Source organism: Periplaneta americana, chromosome 2 (assembly GCF_040183065.1).
Source record: "Periplaneta americana isolate PAMFEO1 chromosome 2, P.americana_PAMFEO1_priV1, whole genome shotgun sequence".
Taxonomy (NCBI): domain Eukaryota; kingdom Metazoa; phylum Arthropoda; class Insecta; order Blattodea; family Blattidae; genus Periplaneta; species Periplaneta americana.
In genome coordinates this window covers 196,604,800-196,626,005 of record NC_091118.1, presented here as the reverse complement: position 1 = coordinate 196,626,005, position 21,206 = coordinate 196,604,800, and the positions used below count along the sequence as shown (strand labels likewise).

Here is a 21,206-nt window from a genome sequence, read left to right as displayed (position 1 = left end):
AATTATTATGCTAAATTCTGGTTTTAAATAATTGGAATATTACATTTGCTTTAGTGCGTCGTTCAGGAAAAACATTATTGATCATGTTAATAAACAAGAATGTGTTTCTGAAGAATTCTACATTTTTATTACCCGTTCTGAAAACATTTAATGGACCTACTTTTCTAAGTTTAAACTTGAGAATTTCGAAAAAGGTTTTTTGATTTTTTTCGTTTGGGAACACATCTCAATGACCAGTAAAATTTTCGTTATCTCTTTTGTTTACATCCTGTATTGATCTTGCTATTAGTCCGGATTGCGGTGTGATATTCTTATTTATTGCCGAAGTAATGTTTTTTTCAGTTATTGATTGGTAATATTCGTGTACGATGTGTTAATATTGTGAGAAAAGTTCATTCTAAGCACTTACAAGTACTCAAATGATGTATCTAAAAGCAACGTCCTCTAAGGCTTTCTTTGTTGTAGTAGTAGGCTAGTATGAATTGCATAGCAAAATAAAGAATGAACCTTATCACAAGCGGTCATTGCTATCCGTTTGTTGAACCTTCTGTCGGACAATAACACTCCAAGTGTGAAAGAAGGATAAAAAAAACTGGTTAGCGAATGTCTGTAATTCGCGTCACAATGAAAATTAGCGTTTAGTTTAGACCTTTATTTTAAACGTAGAAAGCGGCGCATCCAAAGTTCATTGGACAAAGCGGCAGAGTCAAGTTAGCAGCATTCCTGAACCCAAGTCCAAATGATGACAGGGTAAACCTTGACTGTGTTGCCAAGTTGGCGAAGAAAATTGTGTTGGCCGTCAAGAACTGCGTCATTCGCCGAAACAGGGTCGTTTCTCGTAATCGTGTTGCTCGTTTCTTTGTTTCTAGTAAGTGAAACACACCTCCACATTCTGTGCGAACTTTACGTGTTACGATTGTTTTTAACGATTGCAATTTTTGGAATGCGAGTTTGAGGTATGACAACAATGTTACAGGCCACGACCTTGAATATTTGAGGAGTGTTGAACCTTTCCTTCGCCGGGCTAGTTCTATCGGAGCTTGAAGTACCGTCTGGTGTCATTGACCGTGGGAAGTGACGCGTTTCTGTTGAACCATTTCTTTTTATTTTTCTTGTGGTTCCCCTACTTTGAGGCAATTAGTAACCAACGTAAGTAATAATTAGTCTTGGTGTGTGTAATAAAAATCTAAAATGTGTCTTAATTGTGAGGTTTAAAGTACAATTTATATGTAGCTCAGGATCAAGTACGAGAGAGAAGGGAGTCGAAAGAATTCAAGATCAGTAGGGGTGGAATTGCATTTGGGGTGGTACACGTGTTTCAAACGGGGTTCTCAGGGGTGAGTGCATGGAGTACGGGTTGAAGTAGGAGGGGATTGGGAGGGGGAAGCTGGTCGCATCCATGGTTGCCGTGCTTGAAGGGGGGAAGAGAAGGGACATTTAATGTGTGGAGTGTCTGTAGTGCGGTGGAAAGTAGCGGTGGATTTTATTGAGAATTGTCGAGGGAATACTAACATTTCTATGTGCTGATCAATGTAAGTTTCTTAATGTGATAGTCGTGTGTGCGGCAGTTTTTTAGGATTGGTTTTATGTGGCTTCATTGTGCTGGTTTTTCCTTCAAAGTGATAGTTCGGTCGGAGCCAAGGCCATCTTGAATGAGACTTGTCGACTATGTGTGAAGTATTTCGTATAATGTTTTTCTGCCGTTGATATTTCTTCGCAGTTGAGTTGTAAAGTGATTGTATTTACTGGATTTAAATAACGCGATTGAAATAATTGTTCGTAATGAAAGATGTGTACAAAATATCGATCGGCGTTCGTCCCTTGGTAGTGAATATTCAAAGATGGCGACTGCATATTTCTGCGCTTGTTCGTTGTGTGATTTCTGTCCATTGAGTTATTAGTTCTGGTTTTTTAGTTTTGTAAATAATTTAATTGTGCTTTCCGGAATATTCTTTTCTCTTGCATAATTGTAAATAGAGAGAATTGTGGGTACGAGGCCGCCGTGATTTGGGCAGTGGCTTGCCAATTTGGGGGTGAATGAACTTGATTTCCTGCATGCAGGTTCACGTAGTATGTCCGTTATATATTTGAAGTGCTATGACCGTATTGTTTATCAACCAGAGTTCTATTTTTAGTAATTATTCGCTCACTGTTTATGTTTCAGCTTCCCAACCCCATTTCTCCTAAAGTGAAACTTGTTCATTGTCTTGGGGGCCGACACACAAGCAACAACGGACGGCCCTAGAGGACCGGGGGGTGCTTCTCGTGTCTTAGGAGGAAGGTGAGTCGGCCTCTCTTTAATGGCCGCATTATTCAGGTAAACGTTATATTCCACGTTTCTTTCAAAATGACATTTACTTCCTATTCGATAGGCCTAATTCAGTGTGAGGTGTGCTTGAGATTGTTTATAAAAATACATAGACATTACCAGCTGAAAAGACTAGGAGGCCATCATTGACAGACTTCGGACATGCCTATATTTGTGAGAAAGGGCGTCAATGAATAACAAGTGAAGTACTATAGTGTAGACTGATAGTAGATGTATACGGATACTTTGTTAGTGTAAAAATCGAACGTTTGTACTTTACAGAGGTGTTAGTAAGTTCTTGATTTTAGAAGCTTTTTCTTTTAATTTGCAGTTCTGGTTTTTTGAATTAAACAGTTGACAAAATCAAAGCCTAAACGGTATTTTATCAAAAACATTCTATTGGTAGCCTATAGGGCTGTTGGTCTACCTATGCAGGAGTAGATAATAATATAAAAATTTGTATACATAATAAGTAATAACCCTTAGTCATACAGTAACAGGCCATACTTTGAACCCTGTGAGAACTATTTCCCAAGTTCGAGCTTTGTGAAGTTATTAGTAAGGGTAATGAGAGTTGTTCAAAGAAGTTCAAAATTTATGTACATAATGACCTTGCCCATACAATAACAAATCATAGTTCAACCAAGTGAAGGTATTGTTTCCTGAGTTAAGAGTCTTGTAAAATTATAACTAACTTATAATTAGGATGTATATAAATTTTGAAATTTTTTTTTAACAACTCCTTCATACCCATACTAATTACGAAAAATTTCAGTATATGGATTCTTCATTGTCAGTTATATCTTAAAATATTAAAAAGAGCAGATTTCCTGCGTTTGTCGAATGCGCATCATCATGCTTACGAAAAGGCACTTTTCAGTGCCAATAATTTATTTTGTGTGCACAAGGTTGGAATTTTGAAGTAAGAGGGGAAAGCAAGGAATCCGTATTCTGAAATTTATCCCTAACCTAACTTATATAATTAATTAATTTATAAATCTTCTCACCATTCGTGAGCTGCCACAAGGGACAAAGAGTACTTAACCATATAAATGTTTACAGGTTCATTGAACCAATGATTTTGTTTTAACAATGAAAGGTCATTATGTATATAAATTTTGACATTTTTTGAACCACTTATTCACAGGTGGAACCAAGAGCTCTATATCAATCTTTCATTCTAACAAATTTAACAGTAAGTTAGTACCATAATATCAACAGGTCCAAATAAATTTAAAATTTATTAAACTATTTCTATTAACATACAGCAGATAAGGACATGTACTTACAGGTACAAGACATAGTATTTTTGGATGCACATCTTTGGTAGTGTCGAATCTTTGAAATATTTTAGAATCAAATGCTAAATCGTTTGAAATGATATTCCAGATATTGGAAGTTTCAGAATTACTATTTTAGTTGTCCATTTCGCTTATTAGTTATTTTGTCTGAGTTTAATTCCTTGCTGGCCTCTTTCTTTAATTAAAACAGTAGGTACCGGTATGTTTATTCTGCTTTTCATGTATTAGAACTAAAATTTCATGTGGTTGCCCACTGTAGTAGGTGTATGTATTCAAGATAATTTATCTCGTGCTAACTTAAAATTTCAGAATTTTAATTTAGAGGTATTTTATAACAAGCCTTCGTTGTTAGAGAAAGAAACAGAACTTCCATTTATTTCTCAAGTAACTGTGAAGAATATGATGTATAATTTCCTAAAATTTATAGTTGACTCTCATTTTTGCAACTGTTCGAAAACAGTTTGAATTCACAGGTCATTGAACACAGAGATACGTTCAACATTAAATTATCTTTATTTACGTCAATGAATAGGTAAGAGACATTAGCTTTTGAGAGAGATGATATTTGAGGAAAACGTGTTCACAGTATAATGTGTCAGTTGTTGATTGGTTGGTCTCTAATGGCCAGCCTTAGATATCATTCCATTCTTTCATTCAGTCGTCTCCTTGCTTCCCAATGTAAACTCGTCATTTTACATGCTTTGGGTTCATTTTGTTCACTATAGGTGATGGTTTTTATTCGTCTTTTAAGTCTTCTTCATTGCATACTATGTTGCATTGGTCTGTGTTTGCGGTAGTGTACCTGTGAGATAGAATTTTGTACTTCGTGATTGTTTACTTCTTAGATTTAAACTACTTCAGCATTTGGCCAAAATATTTTATATATTTATTTGGTGCTTAGAGCATGACAAATTAATTACCCCCCCCCCCGCGTTCCACAAGCATTAGATATTCAGACCTGTTTCAACGTCAAAGAAAACTTATCTTGATTGACACAAACTATGGAGTTGACGCTCAAGACTCTATAACCTACAGCAGTGGTTCCCGAAATTTTTGAAGGTGCAACCCACTTTTGGACGAGACTTTGTTTGCGATCCCCCTCATCATACCAGTACTTAACCTCATTCGAAGAATATAAATTCCTGAAAAATCGAAAACAACGATAATCTTACTCAAAACCAATGTACCCCACCCAACTTCTAATGTATCGGAACCTGCAAGAAATATCGAAACCTATCGAAATATGCAAACCTATTTTCCAATTCTCTTTGGCTTCTTAGATTAGTCTTTCTTGCTGATATATTTTTCGAACAAACATTTTGAATAGTATAGTTTGTACAGCCAGAGATGAAGTCTACGTACTTACAAGGAAGCTTTATTTCTGTTCGACATCACTTGATAAAAAGAAATTAGTTTCATTCAAGTGTACTAAAAAAACTGATGGGAAATTCAGCTACATACTGTATGATACGACAAATACAGAGTTTCTTTTTTGCGGACATACAATTAAGTTTGCACAATTCCAAACTACAGCTTTTTGAGTATATCCCGGAAGCAATGGGACAGTTACATATGGATACTGAATCTGTTCTTTTTTTTTTTTACATAGATTACTTTCAACTGGCTAAAAAAAATTGAAAGACTCTATGAAATATGTACCCATTGATGAAATGTTGAAACTATATTTTTCGAGTTTAGAAAATAAGCTTTTAAATTATTTATAGCATTTTTAACCTATTATTTATGCAACTCAAGTTTCTCGTGTATGATTACCATCCAAACAAAACCGAGGAAATTTTTTGAACTTGAAAATGTCATTGTGATTGCATGGAATATAGACTTCAGATTTAAGAAGATATTCCTGAAGAAGTGGCACATTCATCGCATTAATAAATTTTTTACTTTGTAACTACGTACTGAATTTTTTTTATATTCATGTTCAGCGTTGTGTATATTTATGTTTCTAAATACAACAAAAAGTCCACACCTGTGGAGTAACGGTCAGCGCGTCTGGCCGAGAAACCAGGTGGCCCGGGTTCGATTCCCGGTCGGGGCAAGTTACCTGGTTGAGGTTTTTTCCGGGGTTTTCCCTCAACCAATATGAGCAAATGCTGGGTAACTTTCGGTGTTGGACCCCGGACTCATTTCACCGGCATTATCACCTTCATCTCATTCAGACGCTAAATAACCTAAGATGTTGATAAAGCGTCGTAAAATAACCTACTAAAAAAAATACAACATAAATGTATGTTACTAAGGCATTTTTGTTTAATTTTTAAATCATCTCGCAACCCCCCCCCCCCCTCCTCCAGTTCTTTACAGGACCCCACTTTGACTTACAGTTTTGTAGTGTGAGAGTTTTATTACATGTTTTCATTGTCAGATTCATAGCAGTTCAGTTCGTCTTTTTTTTTTTTCTGTTAATTGATTTTAATTGTATTTAGGCCTACTCTTTTGTTTTCACCTGGTATGAGGAAATGACCAGCAAAGGAAGATAGATTAGAAATGTAAGCTCAATTTTGCATTTTTTTCTTAGTTCCCTGCTTTGTATAAAACTGAGAGGATATCTTGTTTTATTGTAAGTGTAACGTACATTTACCGGAATTTAATTTTATGTTAAATTCACTTTCTCTTCAGTAACAGCAGTTCATTTTGTATGCACATATCTCTTGGTGAACCATTATCATTAAAACATTAATTAAACATCTATATGGGTCTAGGAAGAGGGGGAGCTTCGTCTAAAATATCTTATTATCCTACATGGCATTCTTCGTATTTTTGCGATTTTTCCATGATCGAAATCGTTGTGTACAGTATTGTCAGTTTCAAAATGGTGGTGTAATTTCTTACACTAGCTGACTTACTTACAAATGGCTTGTAGAGAACCTGGAGATCAATTGCTGTCCTCACATAAGCCCACCATCGGTCCCTATCCTGAGCAAGTTTAATCCAATCCCTACCATCATACCCTACCTCTCTCAAATCTGTTTTAATATTATCCCTTGTACGTCTCAGCCTGCCCACAGGTCTTTTTCCCTCCATTCTTCCAACTAACATTCTATATGCATTTCTGGATTCGTCCATACGTGCTACATGCCCTGCCCATCTCAGCTTCTTGCACTGTTAGTTCTAATTAGGTAAGCTCCATGAAATGTGCTTGAATTTTCTGTTGATTGAATAGTAAGTCCTCAGAGAGGATCATGCCTATTTGAAAATACATTTTGGACGAACTACTTTTTGAGTCCAAATTCTAATATGTTGGAAATGTTTTTCTTCCAACTAATGGATTTCGTACAGTCCACATGACTTGTGGCATACCACTTTGCAGTGATGGAACTCGTTTCAATGATGCATTCACCCGCATCTTGATCTGTTAGGTAGGAAGAGGTGAGAAAAATTAAATTCAGTGAAATGTGTTCCCAATGGGTCAAGTTTGGATTAATAGAAATAATAAAAAGACAGTTTCGTGAATAAAAGCAATTATGGTATAATAATATAATGAAGTAAATCACGTGTTGATGTGAGAATTCTTTAATAATTTTGTTTTTAGAACACCTTTCTGGAGTATACTATCTGGTTTAACAGGGTCCAGCTTAATGGGGTTTTACTGTAGTGTGATGCTAAGGGAGTGGAAATGATTTGCTGTCTCCATGGAAATGCTAAAACATAGTTAAAAGAAAATAGTGGATTTTGATTACGTAGTCTGTAGTTTGATATATCATGAATTGAGAATGTTGAATATATATTTACTTATGACTTTCAAGGAACCTGGAGGTTCATTGCTGCCCTCAATAAGCCCGCCATCGATCCCTTTTCTGAGCAAGATTAATCTAGTCTCTACAATCATAACCCACCTCTCTCAAACCAATTTTAATATTATCCTCCCTTCTACAGTTCAACCGCCTTTAGTCGAATATATTACGTTCAAAATATTAAAATAACGTATTGTTCATTATCCCTTAAATATTGAATGATACAGTAGGTTTCGTCAAATAAAACAGTAGAATAAAAATCAAACTTAGAATTAGCCTAAAATATTCGTTTAGAGAATAAAATGACCTAGCAAGTAACTGTTTAATTTTCTGCTTGAATGCTAGTATAGTCAAATTTCTGATTTTTATAGGCAGCATATTAAAAATCTTTAAACCAGTATTATGCAGAGTTTCTACGCAGATCAGTCCCAGGTAGTAATGTTCCTTCGGCTTAATGATGGTAGTGCTCGCCACCTGTCCTGAGGAAGCTAAGCAGTAAGGAGTGGAGTGGGACTGGTCTGGATAGGGAAGTGTGCTTGGACCTGTCTTACACTGAAATACCACATAAAACTAATCTGACTTGTCCGTCAGTTCAACCGTACATTACAAGTAAAGACATTGCTTGTTTCGTAACTATGTACATAATTTTTAACCGAATATCATTCCTCATTATTCTTATTAATATTCTTACAACGTTCTTCTGCAATAAAAGAATTTCATTTATGGAATAACTATTGCCATAAATAAACAGGCCATGACGAAAAATAATTTCAAATAAAGCAAAATAAATACTTCACATAAAATACAGAGGAACTTTATGCACCAGACTACTCATTAAGAAATATCAAAAATATATACACACAAATATGGTTCCTTTGTTATCAGTCAATCTTCTTAATGCATCCAGCTGTTTGCTGACAACATAAGGTCCATTGTATCTTTTCAGTTCTTGTTATTACTTCCTTTGTTATAAAATATGGAGACTGTAGTACCATATTGCAAACAACTGGGATATTTGTTGAGCAAGACATTTACAATCGTTGGCAGTTGCAAGGATATGAGAAGTCCAATAGAATTTAGTACACTGATATAGATGTATTAATAATCGAATGGTCTGTACATGCCTTTGATAGCAAAATTGAATAAGGCATACCTGCCGTCATTAAATTTAAACCAGAAATAGGAGAGATTCGACAGCCAAATATCTTCACGATAAACCTGTTTCATTAGTGGAAGGGGGGGGGGAATATTAGTGCAAAGTCGCCAGTGAGGAAGTGTTGATATGAGTCTAGAAGAGATTAACAAACTAAGATTATTTATATTTAAATCGTATGTAACTTCTATGAAAAGTCAGTGGCAAGCATTTCAGAAAACACAAGTGAGAACCTCTGTATTAAAAAGTAAATATACGCATTGCGTACTATCCTATTCCTGCGCAATATTTTGGAATTAGTGTTTTTGAATTGTGAACTGACTGTTTTTTGATTGATCATTGTCATTTGACAGAAATGTTAGTTTTGTGAAGTTTGTGTAGCGTATATTCTTCCGCTTGTTTGTTGAGGAAGTGTGTTGTATAAAAAATTAATTCGATTGACTTGGAAAGACCATAAATCACAAGGAAATTATTTTATTAATTGCAGGGACGAATCTCGCTCCCTTTCCACAAAGCGGCGCTGGATCCCTCCTTCAACCGTAAGACGAGATGCACTCACCCCAGAAAATCGCAATGATCTCATTTTCCGTAAGGTGAGTGTCAACTTCTTCAGTAAGATCTAAAAATATAGTATCTAAGAACATCTTGGACCTACTGATCTGGTACACACCCATGGAGTAACAGCGCGTCTGGCTGCGAAACCAGGTGGCTCGGGTTAGATTCCCAGTCGAGGCAAGTTAACCTGGTTGAGATTTTTTCCAGGGTTTTCGCTCAACCCAATATGAGCAAATGCTGGGTAACTATCTATCGGGTCCTGGACTTATTTCACCAGCATTATCACCTTTGTCATTCAGATAGTAAATAACCTAAGATGTTGATAAAGCATCGTAAAATAACCTACTGATCTGGAGCTGTGCTCGGGTGTGGTGTGAGCTGATTATCTGGCTTGTGGTTTTTCCCAACCCTAAGGCAAATGCCAGATGAGCTATAGTGAATTCTAGGTCTCATCTCATCAAATACCATCTCTCTGTCACTAGTTTCATCTACACTAAATGATCTAGTAGTTGATACACCATTGTTAAAAACCAACTTTAAAAAATCTTGGAACAGTTATTTGTGTCATTTTTTTTAATATTTGACTAATATTATAAAGTTTTTATTTTTCTGTAGTACAAAATAATATTTTCTTCTTTTTTTGCACAATGATTTGGTAGTGCTGCTGTAGTGAACTTTATTACTTTCGTTTGTAAGTGGTAAAACAATTTACAAAAGTAGTTTGTTTCCTACTTGTCACTGTTACACTAGAATGCGTAATTTCTGACTTGCACTAATGGTAAACTTTTTCTACAACACTTTTTTCCCCTCTCTCAGGTGCGGGGTATACTCAACAAGCTCACCCCAGAGAAATTCCAGAAGCTGAGCGATGATTTACTCCAAACAGAACTTAACTCAAGTGTGATTCTCAAAGGAGTTATATTGCTGGTATGTATTTGTCTTCATGTATGAAACTTAGACTAAAATAATTAGATAATATGGGAACAGTATCTCGCATATGGTCGAAGAAAGCCACACAGGCCCATGTGGAACTGAGGAGATCTTGTTTTTAGTAAGTGAATGATGAACACCGTAGAGCGATCGGTTTGGAAGTAAATCCCGAAAAGACAAAGTATATGATTATGTCTCGTGACCAGAATATTGTACGAAATGGAAATATAAAAATTGGAGATTTATCCTTCGAAGAGGTGGAAAAATTCAAATATCTTGGAGCAACAGTAACAAATATAAATGACACTCGGGAGGAAATTAAACGCAGAATAAATATGGGAAATGCGTGTTATTATTCGGTTGAGAAGCTCTTATCATCCAGTCTGCTGTCCAAAAATCTGAAAGTTAGAATTTATAAAACAGTTATATTACCGGTTCTTCTGTATGGTTGTGAAACTTGGACTCTCACTCTGAGAGAGGAACATAGGTTCAGGGTGTTTGAGAATAAGGTGCTTAGGAAAATATTTGGGGCTAAGCGGGATGAGGTTACAGGAGAATGGAGAAAGTTACACAACACAGAACTGCACGCATTGTATTCTTCACCTGACATAATTAGGAACATTAAATCCAGACGTTTGAGATGGGCAGGGCATGTAGCACGTATGGGCGAATCCAGAAATGCATATAGAGTGTTAGTTGGGAGACCGGAGGGAAAAAGACCTTTAGGGAGGCCGAGACGTAGATGGGAGGATAATATTAAAATGGATTTGAGGGAGGTGGGGTATGATGATAGAGACTGGATTAATCTTGCTCAGGATAGGGACCGCTGGCGGGCTTATGTGAGGGCGGCAATGAACCTTCGGGTTCCTTAAAAGCCATTTGTAAGTAAGTAAGTAAGAAAGAATGATGAACACCATTCTTTAGCTGCTAAACCATGTAGGGGAGGATTTAGGTTCTCATTTACTCGAACTATTCTGAAATTGTGAGGAAAATGTCTTTCATCTCTCCATTTTGATAGTTAATAGCTTTTATCCATAACTTTGGTCTCTTATTTACTAGAATGTTTATACACATTCTCAGAAGGTTATTTTTACTTCATTTACATACAGGTAACCAGCTAATCACAGTTATGTTCCCTTGTGCATTAAGTGGTCTCTAGGAAATATTTCTCTTGATGGAAAGTTTATTTTATCATGGTTGGTAGAGGCATGATTCTTGTAAGAGGTGCAAGTAAGAAATATGTAGGAAACACTAAACTGTGGATCATAAGTTAATTTTCTTTTTTCCTCATCAAAGTGCCATATGCTTTTTGAGTTATTTCTTTGCTTTAATATAGACGTGTTACTTGATTTCATACATTGTTTCAATTCTGTATTTAATGACTTTATGGTGGACGTAATATTTTAAGCATTGAACTGTTGCAGATCTTCGAAAAAGCCCTCGATGAGCCCAAGTACAGTTCTATGTACGCACAGTTGTGCAAGAGGCTCTCAGAGGAAGCTCCAAACTTTGAACCACCAAACAGTCCCTGTACCTTCCGTTTACTGCTTCTGAACAAGTGTCGTGCTGAGTTTGAAAATCGTTCCAAAGCATCTGAAGCATTTGAACATCGCGATGGCCCCCTGGCGCCGGAGGAGGAGGAGCGACGGCAGCTCGCCAAGCGGAAAATGCTTGGAAACATCAAGGTGAGGATAAGTTTTTATTTAGTAACCTATCATGTTCATTTGATAGGCTCTATAGGGTTGGAGGTTGTACTACTTATTGAGCCACATGGGTGGGAGAACTGTTAATTGTACAACACAAGTACCTGGACTACAGTATCAAATTTCTCATATTAGGAATTGTTAACATTTGCACTATTAGAAATATGTATGTTGTTGTTTTCTAATGCCAGACATTTGACAATAAAGTCATTTGACCTCTTGCACTCCAATATTTTTCAAAGATATTGTCATGGTCAGCCATTGAAGCACAGATATTAGTTAAATGGCAAGTTCTAGCTGATTTAAGTGAACACCATATTTTAACGTTTTGGTGGCTACTTCATTCACACACAACCCCCAGAATGTCTGCTGTTGGTCGACGGGTCCATTGGACCTAGCTGGGAGATCTTGTTGATCACCAGCTTTCCCTCCTTAAGCCACTGGAGGACGATTTTAGTGCCATAGCAGGTTAGCACTAGGAAGAGAAAAGTAGAAAGAGGAGGAAGGAAAGGGAAATGAACCCCTAGGCCTCGAATGCTCTAATGCTGTCGGGGTCGAAGAAAGTAATAGTTCAGTCAGAGGACTGGATAGGAAAGGGTAAAGAGGGAATTAGGTATTGAATAGAGGAAAATTATACCAAATTCAGTCAGTAACTCATCAAGCTGACCAGTGCTAATTGATGAGTATCCCCTCCCTTTAGTTCAGCTCGTAAAATTATGCTTACTAACAGCTGCACCACGGGAAGGTAGGGATGGGACGTTGGTTATTTGTCCAGGATGATTCCTTAAAGCCTTCAATGGGAAGGATTAATGGCTCTCCTCCCTGTATTCGATAGATGCCCTTTTGCAGCCAAAGAAATATATATAAATACATAAAAACTGAACTATGGGTGTTCTACATACAAAAAATAATAATTATGGCAGATTCCTATGTCCATTGACTTTCTCCCACTGCATGCAGAATCAGTAATCACCAATTATTGTCACATTAAGACCTGGAATCTGAGCTGTCATTTGTACTGTATGCATTAACGTTGTGCATTACAGGTGTTATGTTTGGTTCAAGTTTGTCGAGTATAGTAAAGTTCGATGTTCGCGGTGCAGGAGGAGGCCTGTTGTGTTTGTTTCACCTTTTAAAAATATTCACTGTTCTCCACTGCCATCTCTTGATGTTTTAACTGCTTAAGGATTTTAGCACAGATCCTGTTACTAGTTTTTCATATGAAATAAGACTAAGTTTGTAATGTCTTGGTTGCCTCTCTTATGTTCGAACATTGCAGGACACTAGTAGGCAGGCCCGAGGCATTAACATCTGATATTTGGTTAATCTGATGGAGTTAACCCTTTGGAGTACAAATTAATTTTTTATGTTTTTCATTTTATGGCTCAACAAATCTTCGATCAGTTTCTTTCAACATTTTAACTCTGCACATAATTTCAAAACGGATGGCACCTCTATGTATACTCAAGATGTGGTTCCTTGGCGGAATATCTGTGCCTTAAAATTTAGAAAGAAAGAAAACTGTGGTTCTTCTGAACAACCACCATGCTGCAAAGGGTTAAGGCCATCAGGCAACCTGCTGGTTCTGCTGATGGAAATATAGTGCATACGCAGATGAATTATTTCTTTCGTGTGCCTGATCTATAGGTAGGATAGAAATATTAAATTTTTTTTCGATATTAATAAATTGTGCCTTTTTGTGAAAGTAATACCAGGAGCAGAGTTTTATTACGAGAATTACAAAGAGATAATTGAAGACTTGAGGTTTAAGTGATAATTTGCAATAAATATCAGAAGTTCATGAGAAACTATGTACAGTATTAATAAATGTAGATATAGATAACTTGTGAGGTTATGAACAAGAAATGGATTGAGATTTCTGGAGGGGGGGGGGGGCACGAATAAAATTTTATAGCAACAACCATTTGGAAAAAGGAAATTTTGGTAGGCTGATGAAGCTCTGTTCAGAAATGTACTTTTGATTGGATTGACCAAGAATCTACTTCTGGTCACAGTGCAGCTAATGAAAGAGCCGTGGTAGTAGAATTTATGCTTAAGATGGTTATTTCTTTTTTATTTGTATCCTGAGTTTCAAATAGCATTAATGAAGTTACGGTTGCTGAGAAAGTAAAGACATTCATTAATATGCTTGTAGTTTATCGGAGAACTGGGTAAGCTGGAGATATTGTCAGAGAGTATACTCCACCGCTGCATCCAGCAGCTCTTGCTGGACAAGAAGAAGAGAAGTGGGTCCACCAAGGACATGGCCGAGGACTTGGAGTGCCTCAGTCAGATAATGAGAACTTGTGGACGCATTTTGGACTCTGATAAAGGAAAGGTGGGTGTGAAACGTCATATTTTGACTGAAGTAGGGTGATGATTTGAAAACGTATCAAAACAGGATCATTGGTATTCAGTAGTGATGTGAGATTACTGGAAGTTATTTGTCTGAAATGAGGTTAGGGATGTTAAATAACATTTTCCTCCTTGTTAGAAAATAAATATTGATAACTATACAGAAATGTTTGTTCGGTAGTATAAATTATACAATCTTATCTCTTAATTTCTACGTCTTGGCAGATATTTTGAAATGTTCTGGAAAGTCAGGTTATTTAATTACACACGAAATAATCGGTGACTAGAATGTAGCCGTTATTTTTGGATTCTGAACAATGTTTATTAATTTTTAACAATTTTAATTGAAATAACTGAAAAAAAAAAAACCTGCTCATCCTTTTGTGCATGGAAAATAATGCGATTTCATTAAACGCTAGTACTCCGAGGAAAATCTAAGTTTAATTAATTCGCCTAAGGACTAAGTGCTGTCTTCTTTGTCCTACCTTAGTGTCGTGGTCTAAGACATCATGCCTAGAACCTTCTGTTACAGAATACAAGCTAGAGCCTATTCCATAAAGATACGCAGTTGTATGTTTCTGTTCCACAAAAGAATTAGTGTTTTGTACATTACCAATGAATCACTACAAGTGACGTCAATAAAGATGCGTCATAAGATGACACAAGCTATTTATCTTAGTATTACATTCATCGAATTAAGTTAGGTTATGTTTGTCTCAATCATAATGGCGTATTTTAAGATAGGTTATTATACAGCAAAGATTCGTAGTATTGTAATATTTCTATGAATTCCGTAATTCTGCAGTGTTATTTATTTCTTTGATAATGAACAATTTACTTAGAATTGTATTCTTCCGCGATAGTTTTCCATATTGGTTAACAGATGCTGCTAATAACGATTTTACCCGTCAAACTTAATTGTTACGGAATTGAACACTGCAAAATTATTGAAATGTCAAAGGAAATGAAATTATTTCTTTTGGGGAAAATAGAAGCAAGAAAAGATACTCTGGACCACATATTTATCGAAATACTATAAATAGCATTAGTGCACATATGTATTAGTCTCCTTTCATTGGTCGAGAATACTTGACAGTTCACCAGTAAGTTACAAATACTAGTACTTTGTGGAACACAGTCGTGAAACTTCACTGGCAATTTACAAGTATGGAGTGGTAAAGTACAACTGTAGAAAAGTCTTTTGTGTAATAGAAACGTTAGTATTTGTACTTCTTACTAGAGAATTTACTTGTAATGTACAGCACCATACCTTCGTGGAATAGGCCCCTTGTTTGAGTGGTCATGGGGAACAATTTTCTTATGAATTTTGAGAACTGTGATAGATAGTGAAATATGATTACAAAAACCAGCTATAATGGCTGGGGGATCATTGTGCCAACCACATGATATCCCTTTCTGGTTGAATGATAGTTCACCTCTTCTGAGGCATGTGGACATGAGGCCAGCAGCTGGCTACTCAGCGTTGCACCTTCATGGGCTGTCGCACCATGGATTATAAAGTATTCCTTGTTTATTGTATTGTCTTAAACCTTAACTATGTACCATGCTGACTACATGATGAGGGAGTATCACTAGTAAATGTTGATTAGTTATTAAGAATAACCTCACAAAATCCTCTATCCCAACATGAAGTGTAATATGGCCTAAGTTGGTTTCCAGTGCTGAGGCATTGGCTCTTCCCTAAATGCCAATTTTTTTTTTTTTCAAGTATAATTTTATTCAATCTAAGGAAGGAACATCCATATGAGAATGTCATACTAAATTGTCTTTGTCATAGCACAACTGTAAGAGACTCATTCATGTGCCAAAAGACTGTGTTGTAGGTATCTTAACATACATTTCGCAGTTTGTTTTTCATCAATATCCCAGAAAGTTATTTTTGGCACTTAGCACATTAAGGCCCCATTGTATAAAGCTCTCTGACTAAAGATCAACTTTGATCGAAGAACGGAAAGTGAACAGAGTAACACCCCATAGTGACAAAATTTAATCTTTCTTTGTTGATAATGAGAAATCTAGCGACTTTCCAACTACTTTTTGGCGACTTTCCATACACTCTGTTGGAGACACTGGTTTATTTTGTGCATTGTAAATAATGGCGAACAATAAGAAGAAGATGACCATTTTCCAAATTGTTATGTTATGGTGCTTGATACTGCTAAACATAATAAAGCTTTATAAAACGACACTTTTCGTTTAGTAATACAGTTAATTGAAAATTTATGAATGTACCTATCATATCCATTAATAATTAATGGTTTTAAACATAATATAATTATAGGTTATGTTATTTGATACTGCTGAACACGATAAAGCCTTATAAAATTAAGAATGTTTGTGTATTAAGGCAAGAAATTGAAAACATTATACACCATATATATTAATATTAATAATAATGGTTATTCTTTTTGCACAGTCTGCCACTCGTATATTTCAAACAGAAAAGAAATAACTGAACTTGGGTCATCTAACTTAATCGGAGAAATTTCTTCAGTCAAAGTTGACTTTAGTTTAAGACAAATTAATCTCAGATTAGAATTTATACAACAAAAAATTCCAAGTTCGGCTAGAACGAGGATCAGTTTAACCTCAGATCTAAGATTAAATGGTTTATACAATCGGCCCTTAGAATGTTAGGTCCTCAAGTTTACTCAATTCCCTGCTTTGGTAGATACATGTAGAAGTGTGATCAATTTGAATGTAAAGACATGGAGTAATAGTGGACCTGGACATAGATGCTCTTTATGAACTAATTTATTTTCTACATAGAGTACAATAAATCTACGTGGGTTTAATGACCTTACCCCCTTATTTGAAGGAAATCATGTTTTCTGTTGTTAGTTATTTATTAACTTCAATATGTGCCTATACAAATATTTGGTCTTTATTTTTCCAGAAACTGATGAATCAGTATTTTGAGCGGATGAGTATGCTCGCAGAGAATCAAGAGTTACCACTGCGGATCCGCTTCATGCTCAGAGATGTCATTGAGTTGCGCCAGGACAAGTGGGTCCCCCGAAAGGCGACCAATACTGAAGGCCCCATGCCCATACATCAGGTATGAATACAGAAGCCTTTATTTTTTTCTCTCTGGAATGACTTTATTGCTGCTGTAGGTGGGTTATAATTATAATTATTAGTATCTCTCCAAGTTATGGGAAATGCAAACATTATAGGTTACATATAATTTGTATAAGATATTTTCTCTTCGTGTGGGAACACAAATTGCTGTGCTACATGGTAATTCATCGTCAAAGCATCCATTTTTATTTGTCAGGCTCGTAAATTTTGTTCTGATGTTAGTGCTCTTGGAATTGTGAATGTTAGATGAATATTACGTTCGTGTCTATACTTACGTCGGAGCAGTCGGAGTCTAAAATCTTTTAAGTACACTCTACTTAGAAATGTCTTTAATGAACAGAACTAGACTCTTGCGGAAGTTTCTAAATAGTCTTAAATGACCAAGATGTTATTTTTTTTCTCCTCTCTTTTCTTCTTTTTTTTTTTCTCTTTTCTTTTTTTTTTATTATCTTGATATATTACTTAATCATTTGTGTTTGTATGCCATTTAGTAGGACTTTGCTAATCAACATTATGTCTTGTCACCCATATGTATTCTCCACCAATTAGTATATTAACTGAATAATATATCTCAAGTAATTTAATCGTCCAATTTGTCTCGGGCATTTTAGATCTTATAAATTTTTTTTGTGTGTGTGTGTTTTTTCCCCCCCCCCCCTTATGTTATGTAACTGATTTTGATTATGTGTAATTTTCTACTTTATTTTATATATTATGTAACTGATCTTGTCTATTGTAATTTCCTACTATATTTTATGTAATTTCTAAGTTATTTTCTTTTGTGTTGTTTTGCAATCAAATTTTGTATCTCATGTATTTGTATTATTGAAACCTGGTTGAGTGGAAGAGAAGGCCTCATGGCCTTAACTCTGCCAGGCAAAATAACCCTATTACTACTACTACTACGTCCTCGCGTTAATGTTAACATTTACAATGTGATTGGACCTTTACTCAGCACAACTGAGAACCAAAGTACACAAACTTTGAGTGATTTTCTTTTGAAAGGAAAAAAACTGTGATACCCCATTCCATTATTTTGTTATTTAAAGTTGAAGTTGTAAAGATAATTTGTGGACACGTGTACTGTATATTTGTCCACTTTGCTTTGCAGTGCTAAAATTTGAGTGAACTATATTCAGGTATATGTGGACATCTGGTTTGAAGCAATGATGATAATTTTCTTTACTCATTCGCGGTTTCCACTGGAAGGTTCGTAGAACCTAAAGACAGTTGGTAATGTCTGAGCTTCTTCCAGGCTGTTTCAACATCTCTATTTTGTCATATTGGGTTATTATTGAGTGAGTGTGTGATGGTTTATAGATACGTGACGAAGAGCCTCGCAGTGGTGGGCGAGGAGGCTATCCTCCCCACATCGGGGCTGGTGCAGGGCCTGGGAGTCGCTTGACTGGAGCTGGGATTCCAGGTTTATTTGCGCATCCTCTAAAGATTCGTAGTGGCTTGGAAGAAGTGCTGCCACCTTTCCCATTGGGTACTACATCTCTAACATCTATGCCCACGCAACATGATAAGTTTCCGTAAGTTGATTTTCTTTGTAAAATGTAAATATGATCGAACCTCATTACAACGTTACGTGATGGTGACAAACTCAATTGGCACGAGAAACAAAGTTACATAAAAGCCACTCACTGATCTGCTTTAAACAATTATTGATACGAGAAAAGTGCTAGCTTGAGTTCGCAAATACGATTCTTTATAGTGAGGTTTGACTGTATTGCAGTGTAATTGTTACACATTGAATTGAAAGTCTGAAGCAATGATGATTCATGTTTCTAAACATTCGCGGTTTCCACCGGAAGGTTGTTTACCTGGTGAAGGTTGAAAGTGTCTGAGCTTCATGATTTTACATATATTTGTGGTGATGGTGGTGGTGATTTATCATATGGCAAAATTACATTTCTCTGGATCGTATTAAATAATGCAGGTAAGAGAAGTCTAGAACAGATGGTGTTTAATTGGTTCTTGATGTTTCCAACTGCTTAACAGAGGAGGAAACTCCTAGAATCTCTTAAGTAGGTTGTCTTTTAAGGGCATAAATACTGAAGAGACTCCCATCCCTATACTGAGAGAGATACAAGGTTGTGATTGATGGCTTGTGGACGAACTTGCATGTGTGGAGGCTTTGTGTTATCTTGTTCTATCACACTTCATGGCCTTCTTACGTCACTACGGGTTATGAATTGTTATTGGGTAAGATAATGCTGAGCCTACACGCAGGTGAGCTTGACCATGCAGTGTCAATCGTAACTTTATCTTGCAGTATAATCTGTTATAGAACCCACATTGTCCCACTCCATAGGCTTTAAACTAAAATTAGTTTTCGTGTCACTGATTGGCAGTGAGATTTATTCTCTGAGAACAAAGAAATTTTAATTTTACTAATACCAATTTCCATATGGTTTTTTCACATATGGAAGTACACTACAAAATTCTTGTGATCAAAGTTTGTCTATTTTGAAAACATTCCTTGATGATGCAGTACAGTTACTGCATGCTAAAATGTATTATTGCAACTTGCAATGTGCTTCCGGAAAAACCAGCATCCTAATTTTCATACAAATGCACAATTTCTGTATCTTCTTCAAAATTCTTCTGGGGATCCACTTGTATGTCCATCTAATGTCTAATATAACTGTTACAGAGGCTCAGTGCTAGAGTCCTGATTTTTTAAGCTCAGGGGCGTACTTGTGTATTGGAAAATAAATTACTACTACAAAGATCCACCCAAAATTTATGATTGTTCGACAGCCCATAGTCCAGGCAACATACAGTGAAACCTGTTCAAATTGGAACCTGAATAATCTGGAATCCTGTCTATTTTGGAACAATTTATTGGTCCCGGCGAAATTCATATGTATTATGTGTAATTTTTCCTGAATAAAACAGAAACTGTCCAACACGGAAACAAACTGCCTGCTACTGTTCAAAACGGAAATAATAGTTTGGACACACTATATTTTGAAACAGCGTGTAATTTCAAGGAATATACGAAATATGTAGGTCACTAAGATAAAAACAAGGTTTCTTTGCAAAATTTTAGAGGATACCAGGGTGTGTTGGCCTGTCGGTCATAAATTTTATTACCCTGTTGAATGGACACACTAATCCCTTCAGAGATTTTCAATGCTTCACACCCGTATACTGTCGTAGCTAGACAGAGCGCAAGTGTAGTGATTTCCTGGTAAAAAAAAATGTTGCGTAAAATGTGACATTAACAGTAAGTGATGAAATAAAAGTTATTGAGTTAAAAGAAAATTAAAAACGAAGTGTATGTGAAATAATGTTGAAGTACAGTTGTGGAAAACTCAGGTGTGACACTTTAAAGATAAAGATCATAATGAGTGAGTGACTTGCGGCCAATATTGGTGACATGAAAGAAACCAGAAAGCAACTGTTTATGTGGAAATAAATGAACTGTTGTGGGGTCTTCCTGACCTTTCAAAGAACATGCCAGTTTCTGGATCTGTTCTGCAAAGCAAGCCATTGTACTGGGAAAGAAATTAGATAAACCAGAATTCAAGGCTTCTGAGGGATGGCTCCTAATCCAGTCAAATAATAATGCGCAGTGATATACAGAACAGTATTATAGTATAGTGTTAGATATTAAATTGAATGAGATTAGTAAACTTCAATAGTGTTTAGAGGGGCAGGGCATGTAGCACGTATGGGCGAATCCAGAAATGCATATAGAGTGTTAGTTGGGAGGCCAGAGGGAAAAAGACCTGTAGAGAGGCCGAGACGTAGATGGGAAGATAATATTAAAATGGATTTGAGGGAGGTGGGATATGATGATAGAGAATGGATTAATTTTGCTCAGGATAGGGACCAATGGCGGGCTTATGTGAGGGCGGCAGTGAACCTCCGGGTTCCTTAAAAGCCAGTAAGTAAGTGTTTAATGAGTTATGATAACATTTATACAGAAAATGAGATTTTCATCAAGATGATTAACCAATGGAATAAGCGACAGAAAGCTGATTTAATGTGAGTAGTGTTAAATAGAATATTTTGTACTTCTTGCAGTTTGCGACA

General features: G+C 36.1%; 1 protein-coding gene across 3 annotated transcripts in view; it reads left to right on the top strand.

Moving 5' to 3' along the window:
- NAT1 (N-acetyltransferase 1) overlaps positions 1 to 21,206 on the top strand; it is a 65,612-nt gene that overhangs the window by 24,428 nt on the left and 19,978 nt on the right. For 2 of the 3 annotated variants that reach the window (XM_069819267.1, XM_069819269.1), the window contains exons 2-8: positions 2,165 to 2,281; positions 9,002 to 9,107; positions 9,886 to 9,996; positions 11,424 to 11,684; positions 13,858 to 14,040; positions 16,975 to 17,136; positions 18,480 to 18,694. In XM_069819267.1, the coding sequence (XP_069675368.1) occupies positions 11,463 to 11,684; positions 13,858 to 14,040; positions 16,975 to 17,136; positions 18,480 to 18,694 (782 nt within the window). In that variant the 5' untranslated portion in view covers positions 2,165 to 2,281; positions 9,002 to 9,107; positions 9,886 to 9,996; positions 11,424 to 11,462. Of the gene's footprint in view, positions 1 to 1,394; positions 1,533 to 2,164; positions 2,282 to 9,001; positions 9,108 to 9,885; positions 9,997 to 11,423; positions 11,685 to 13,857; positions 14,041 to 16,974; positions 17,137 to 18,479; positions 18,695 to 21,206 lie in introns of those variants that run through there. The other variant, XM_069819268.1, reaches the window with a different exon arrangement.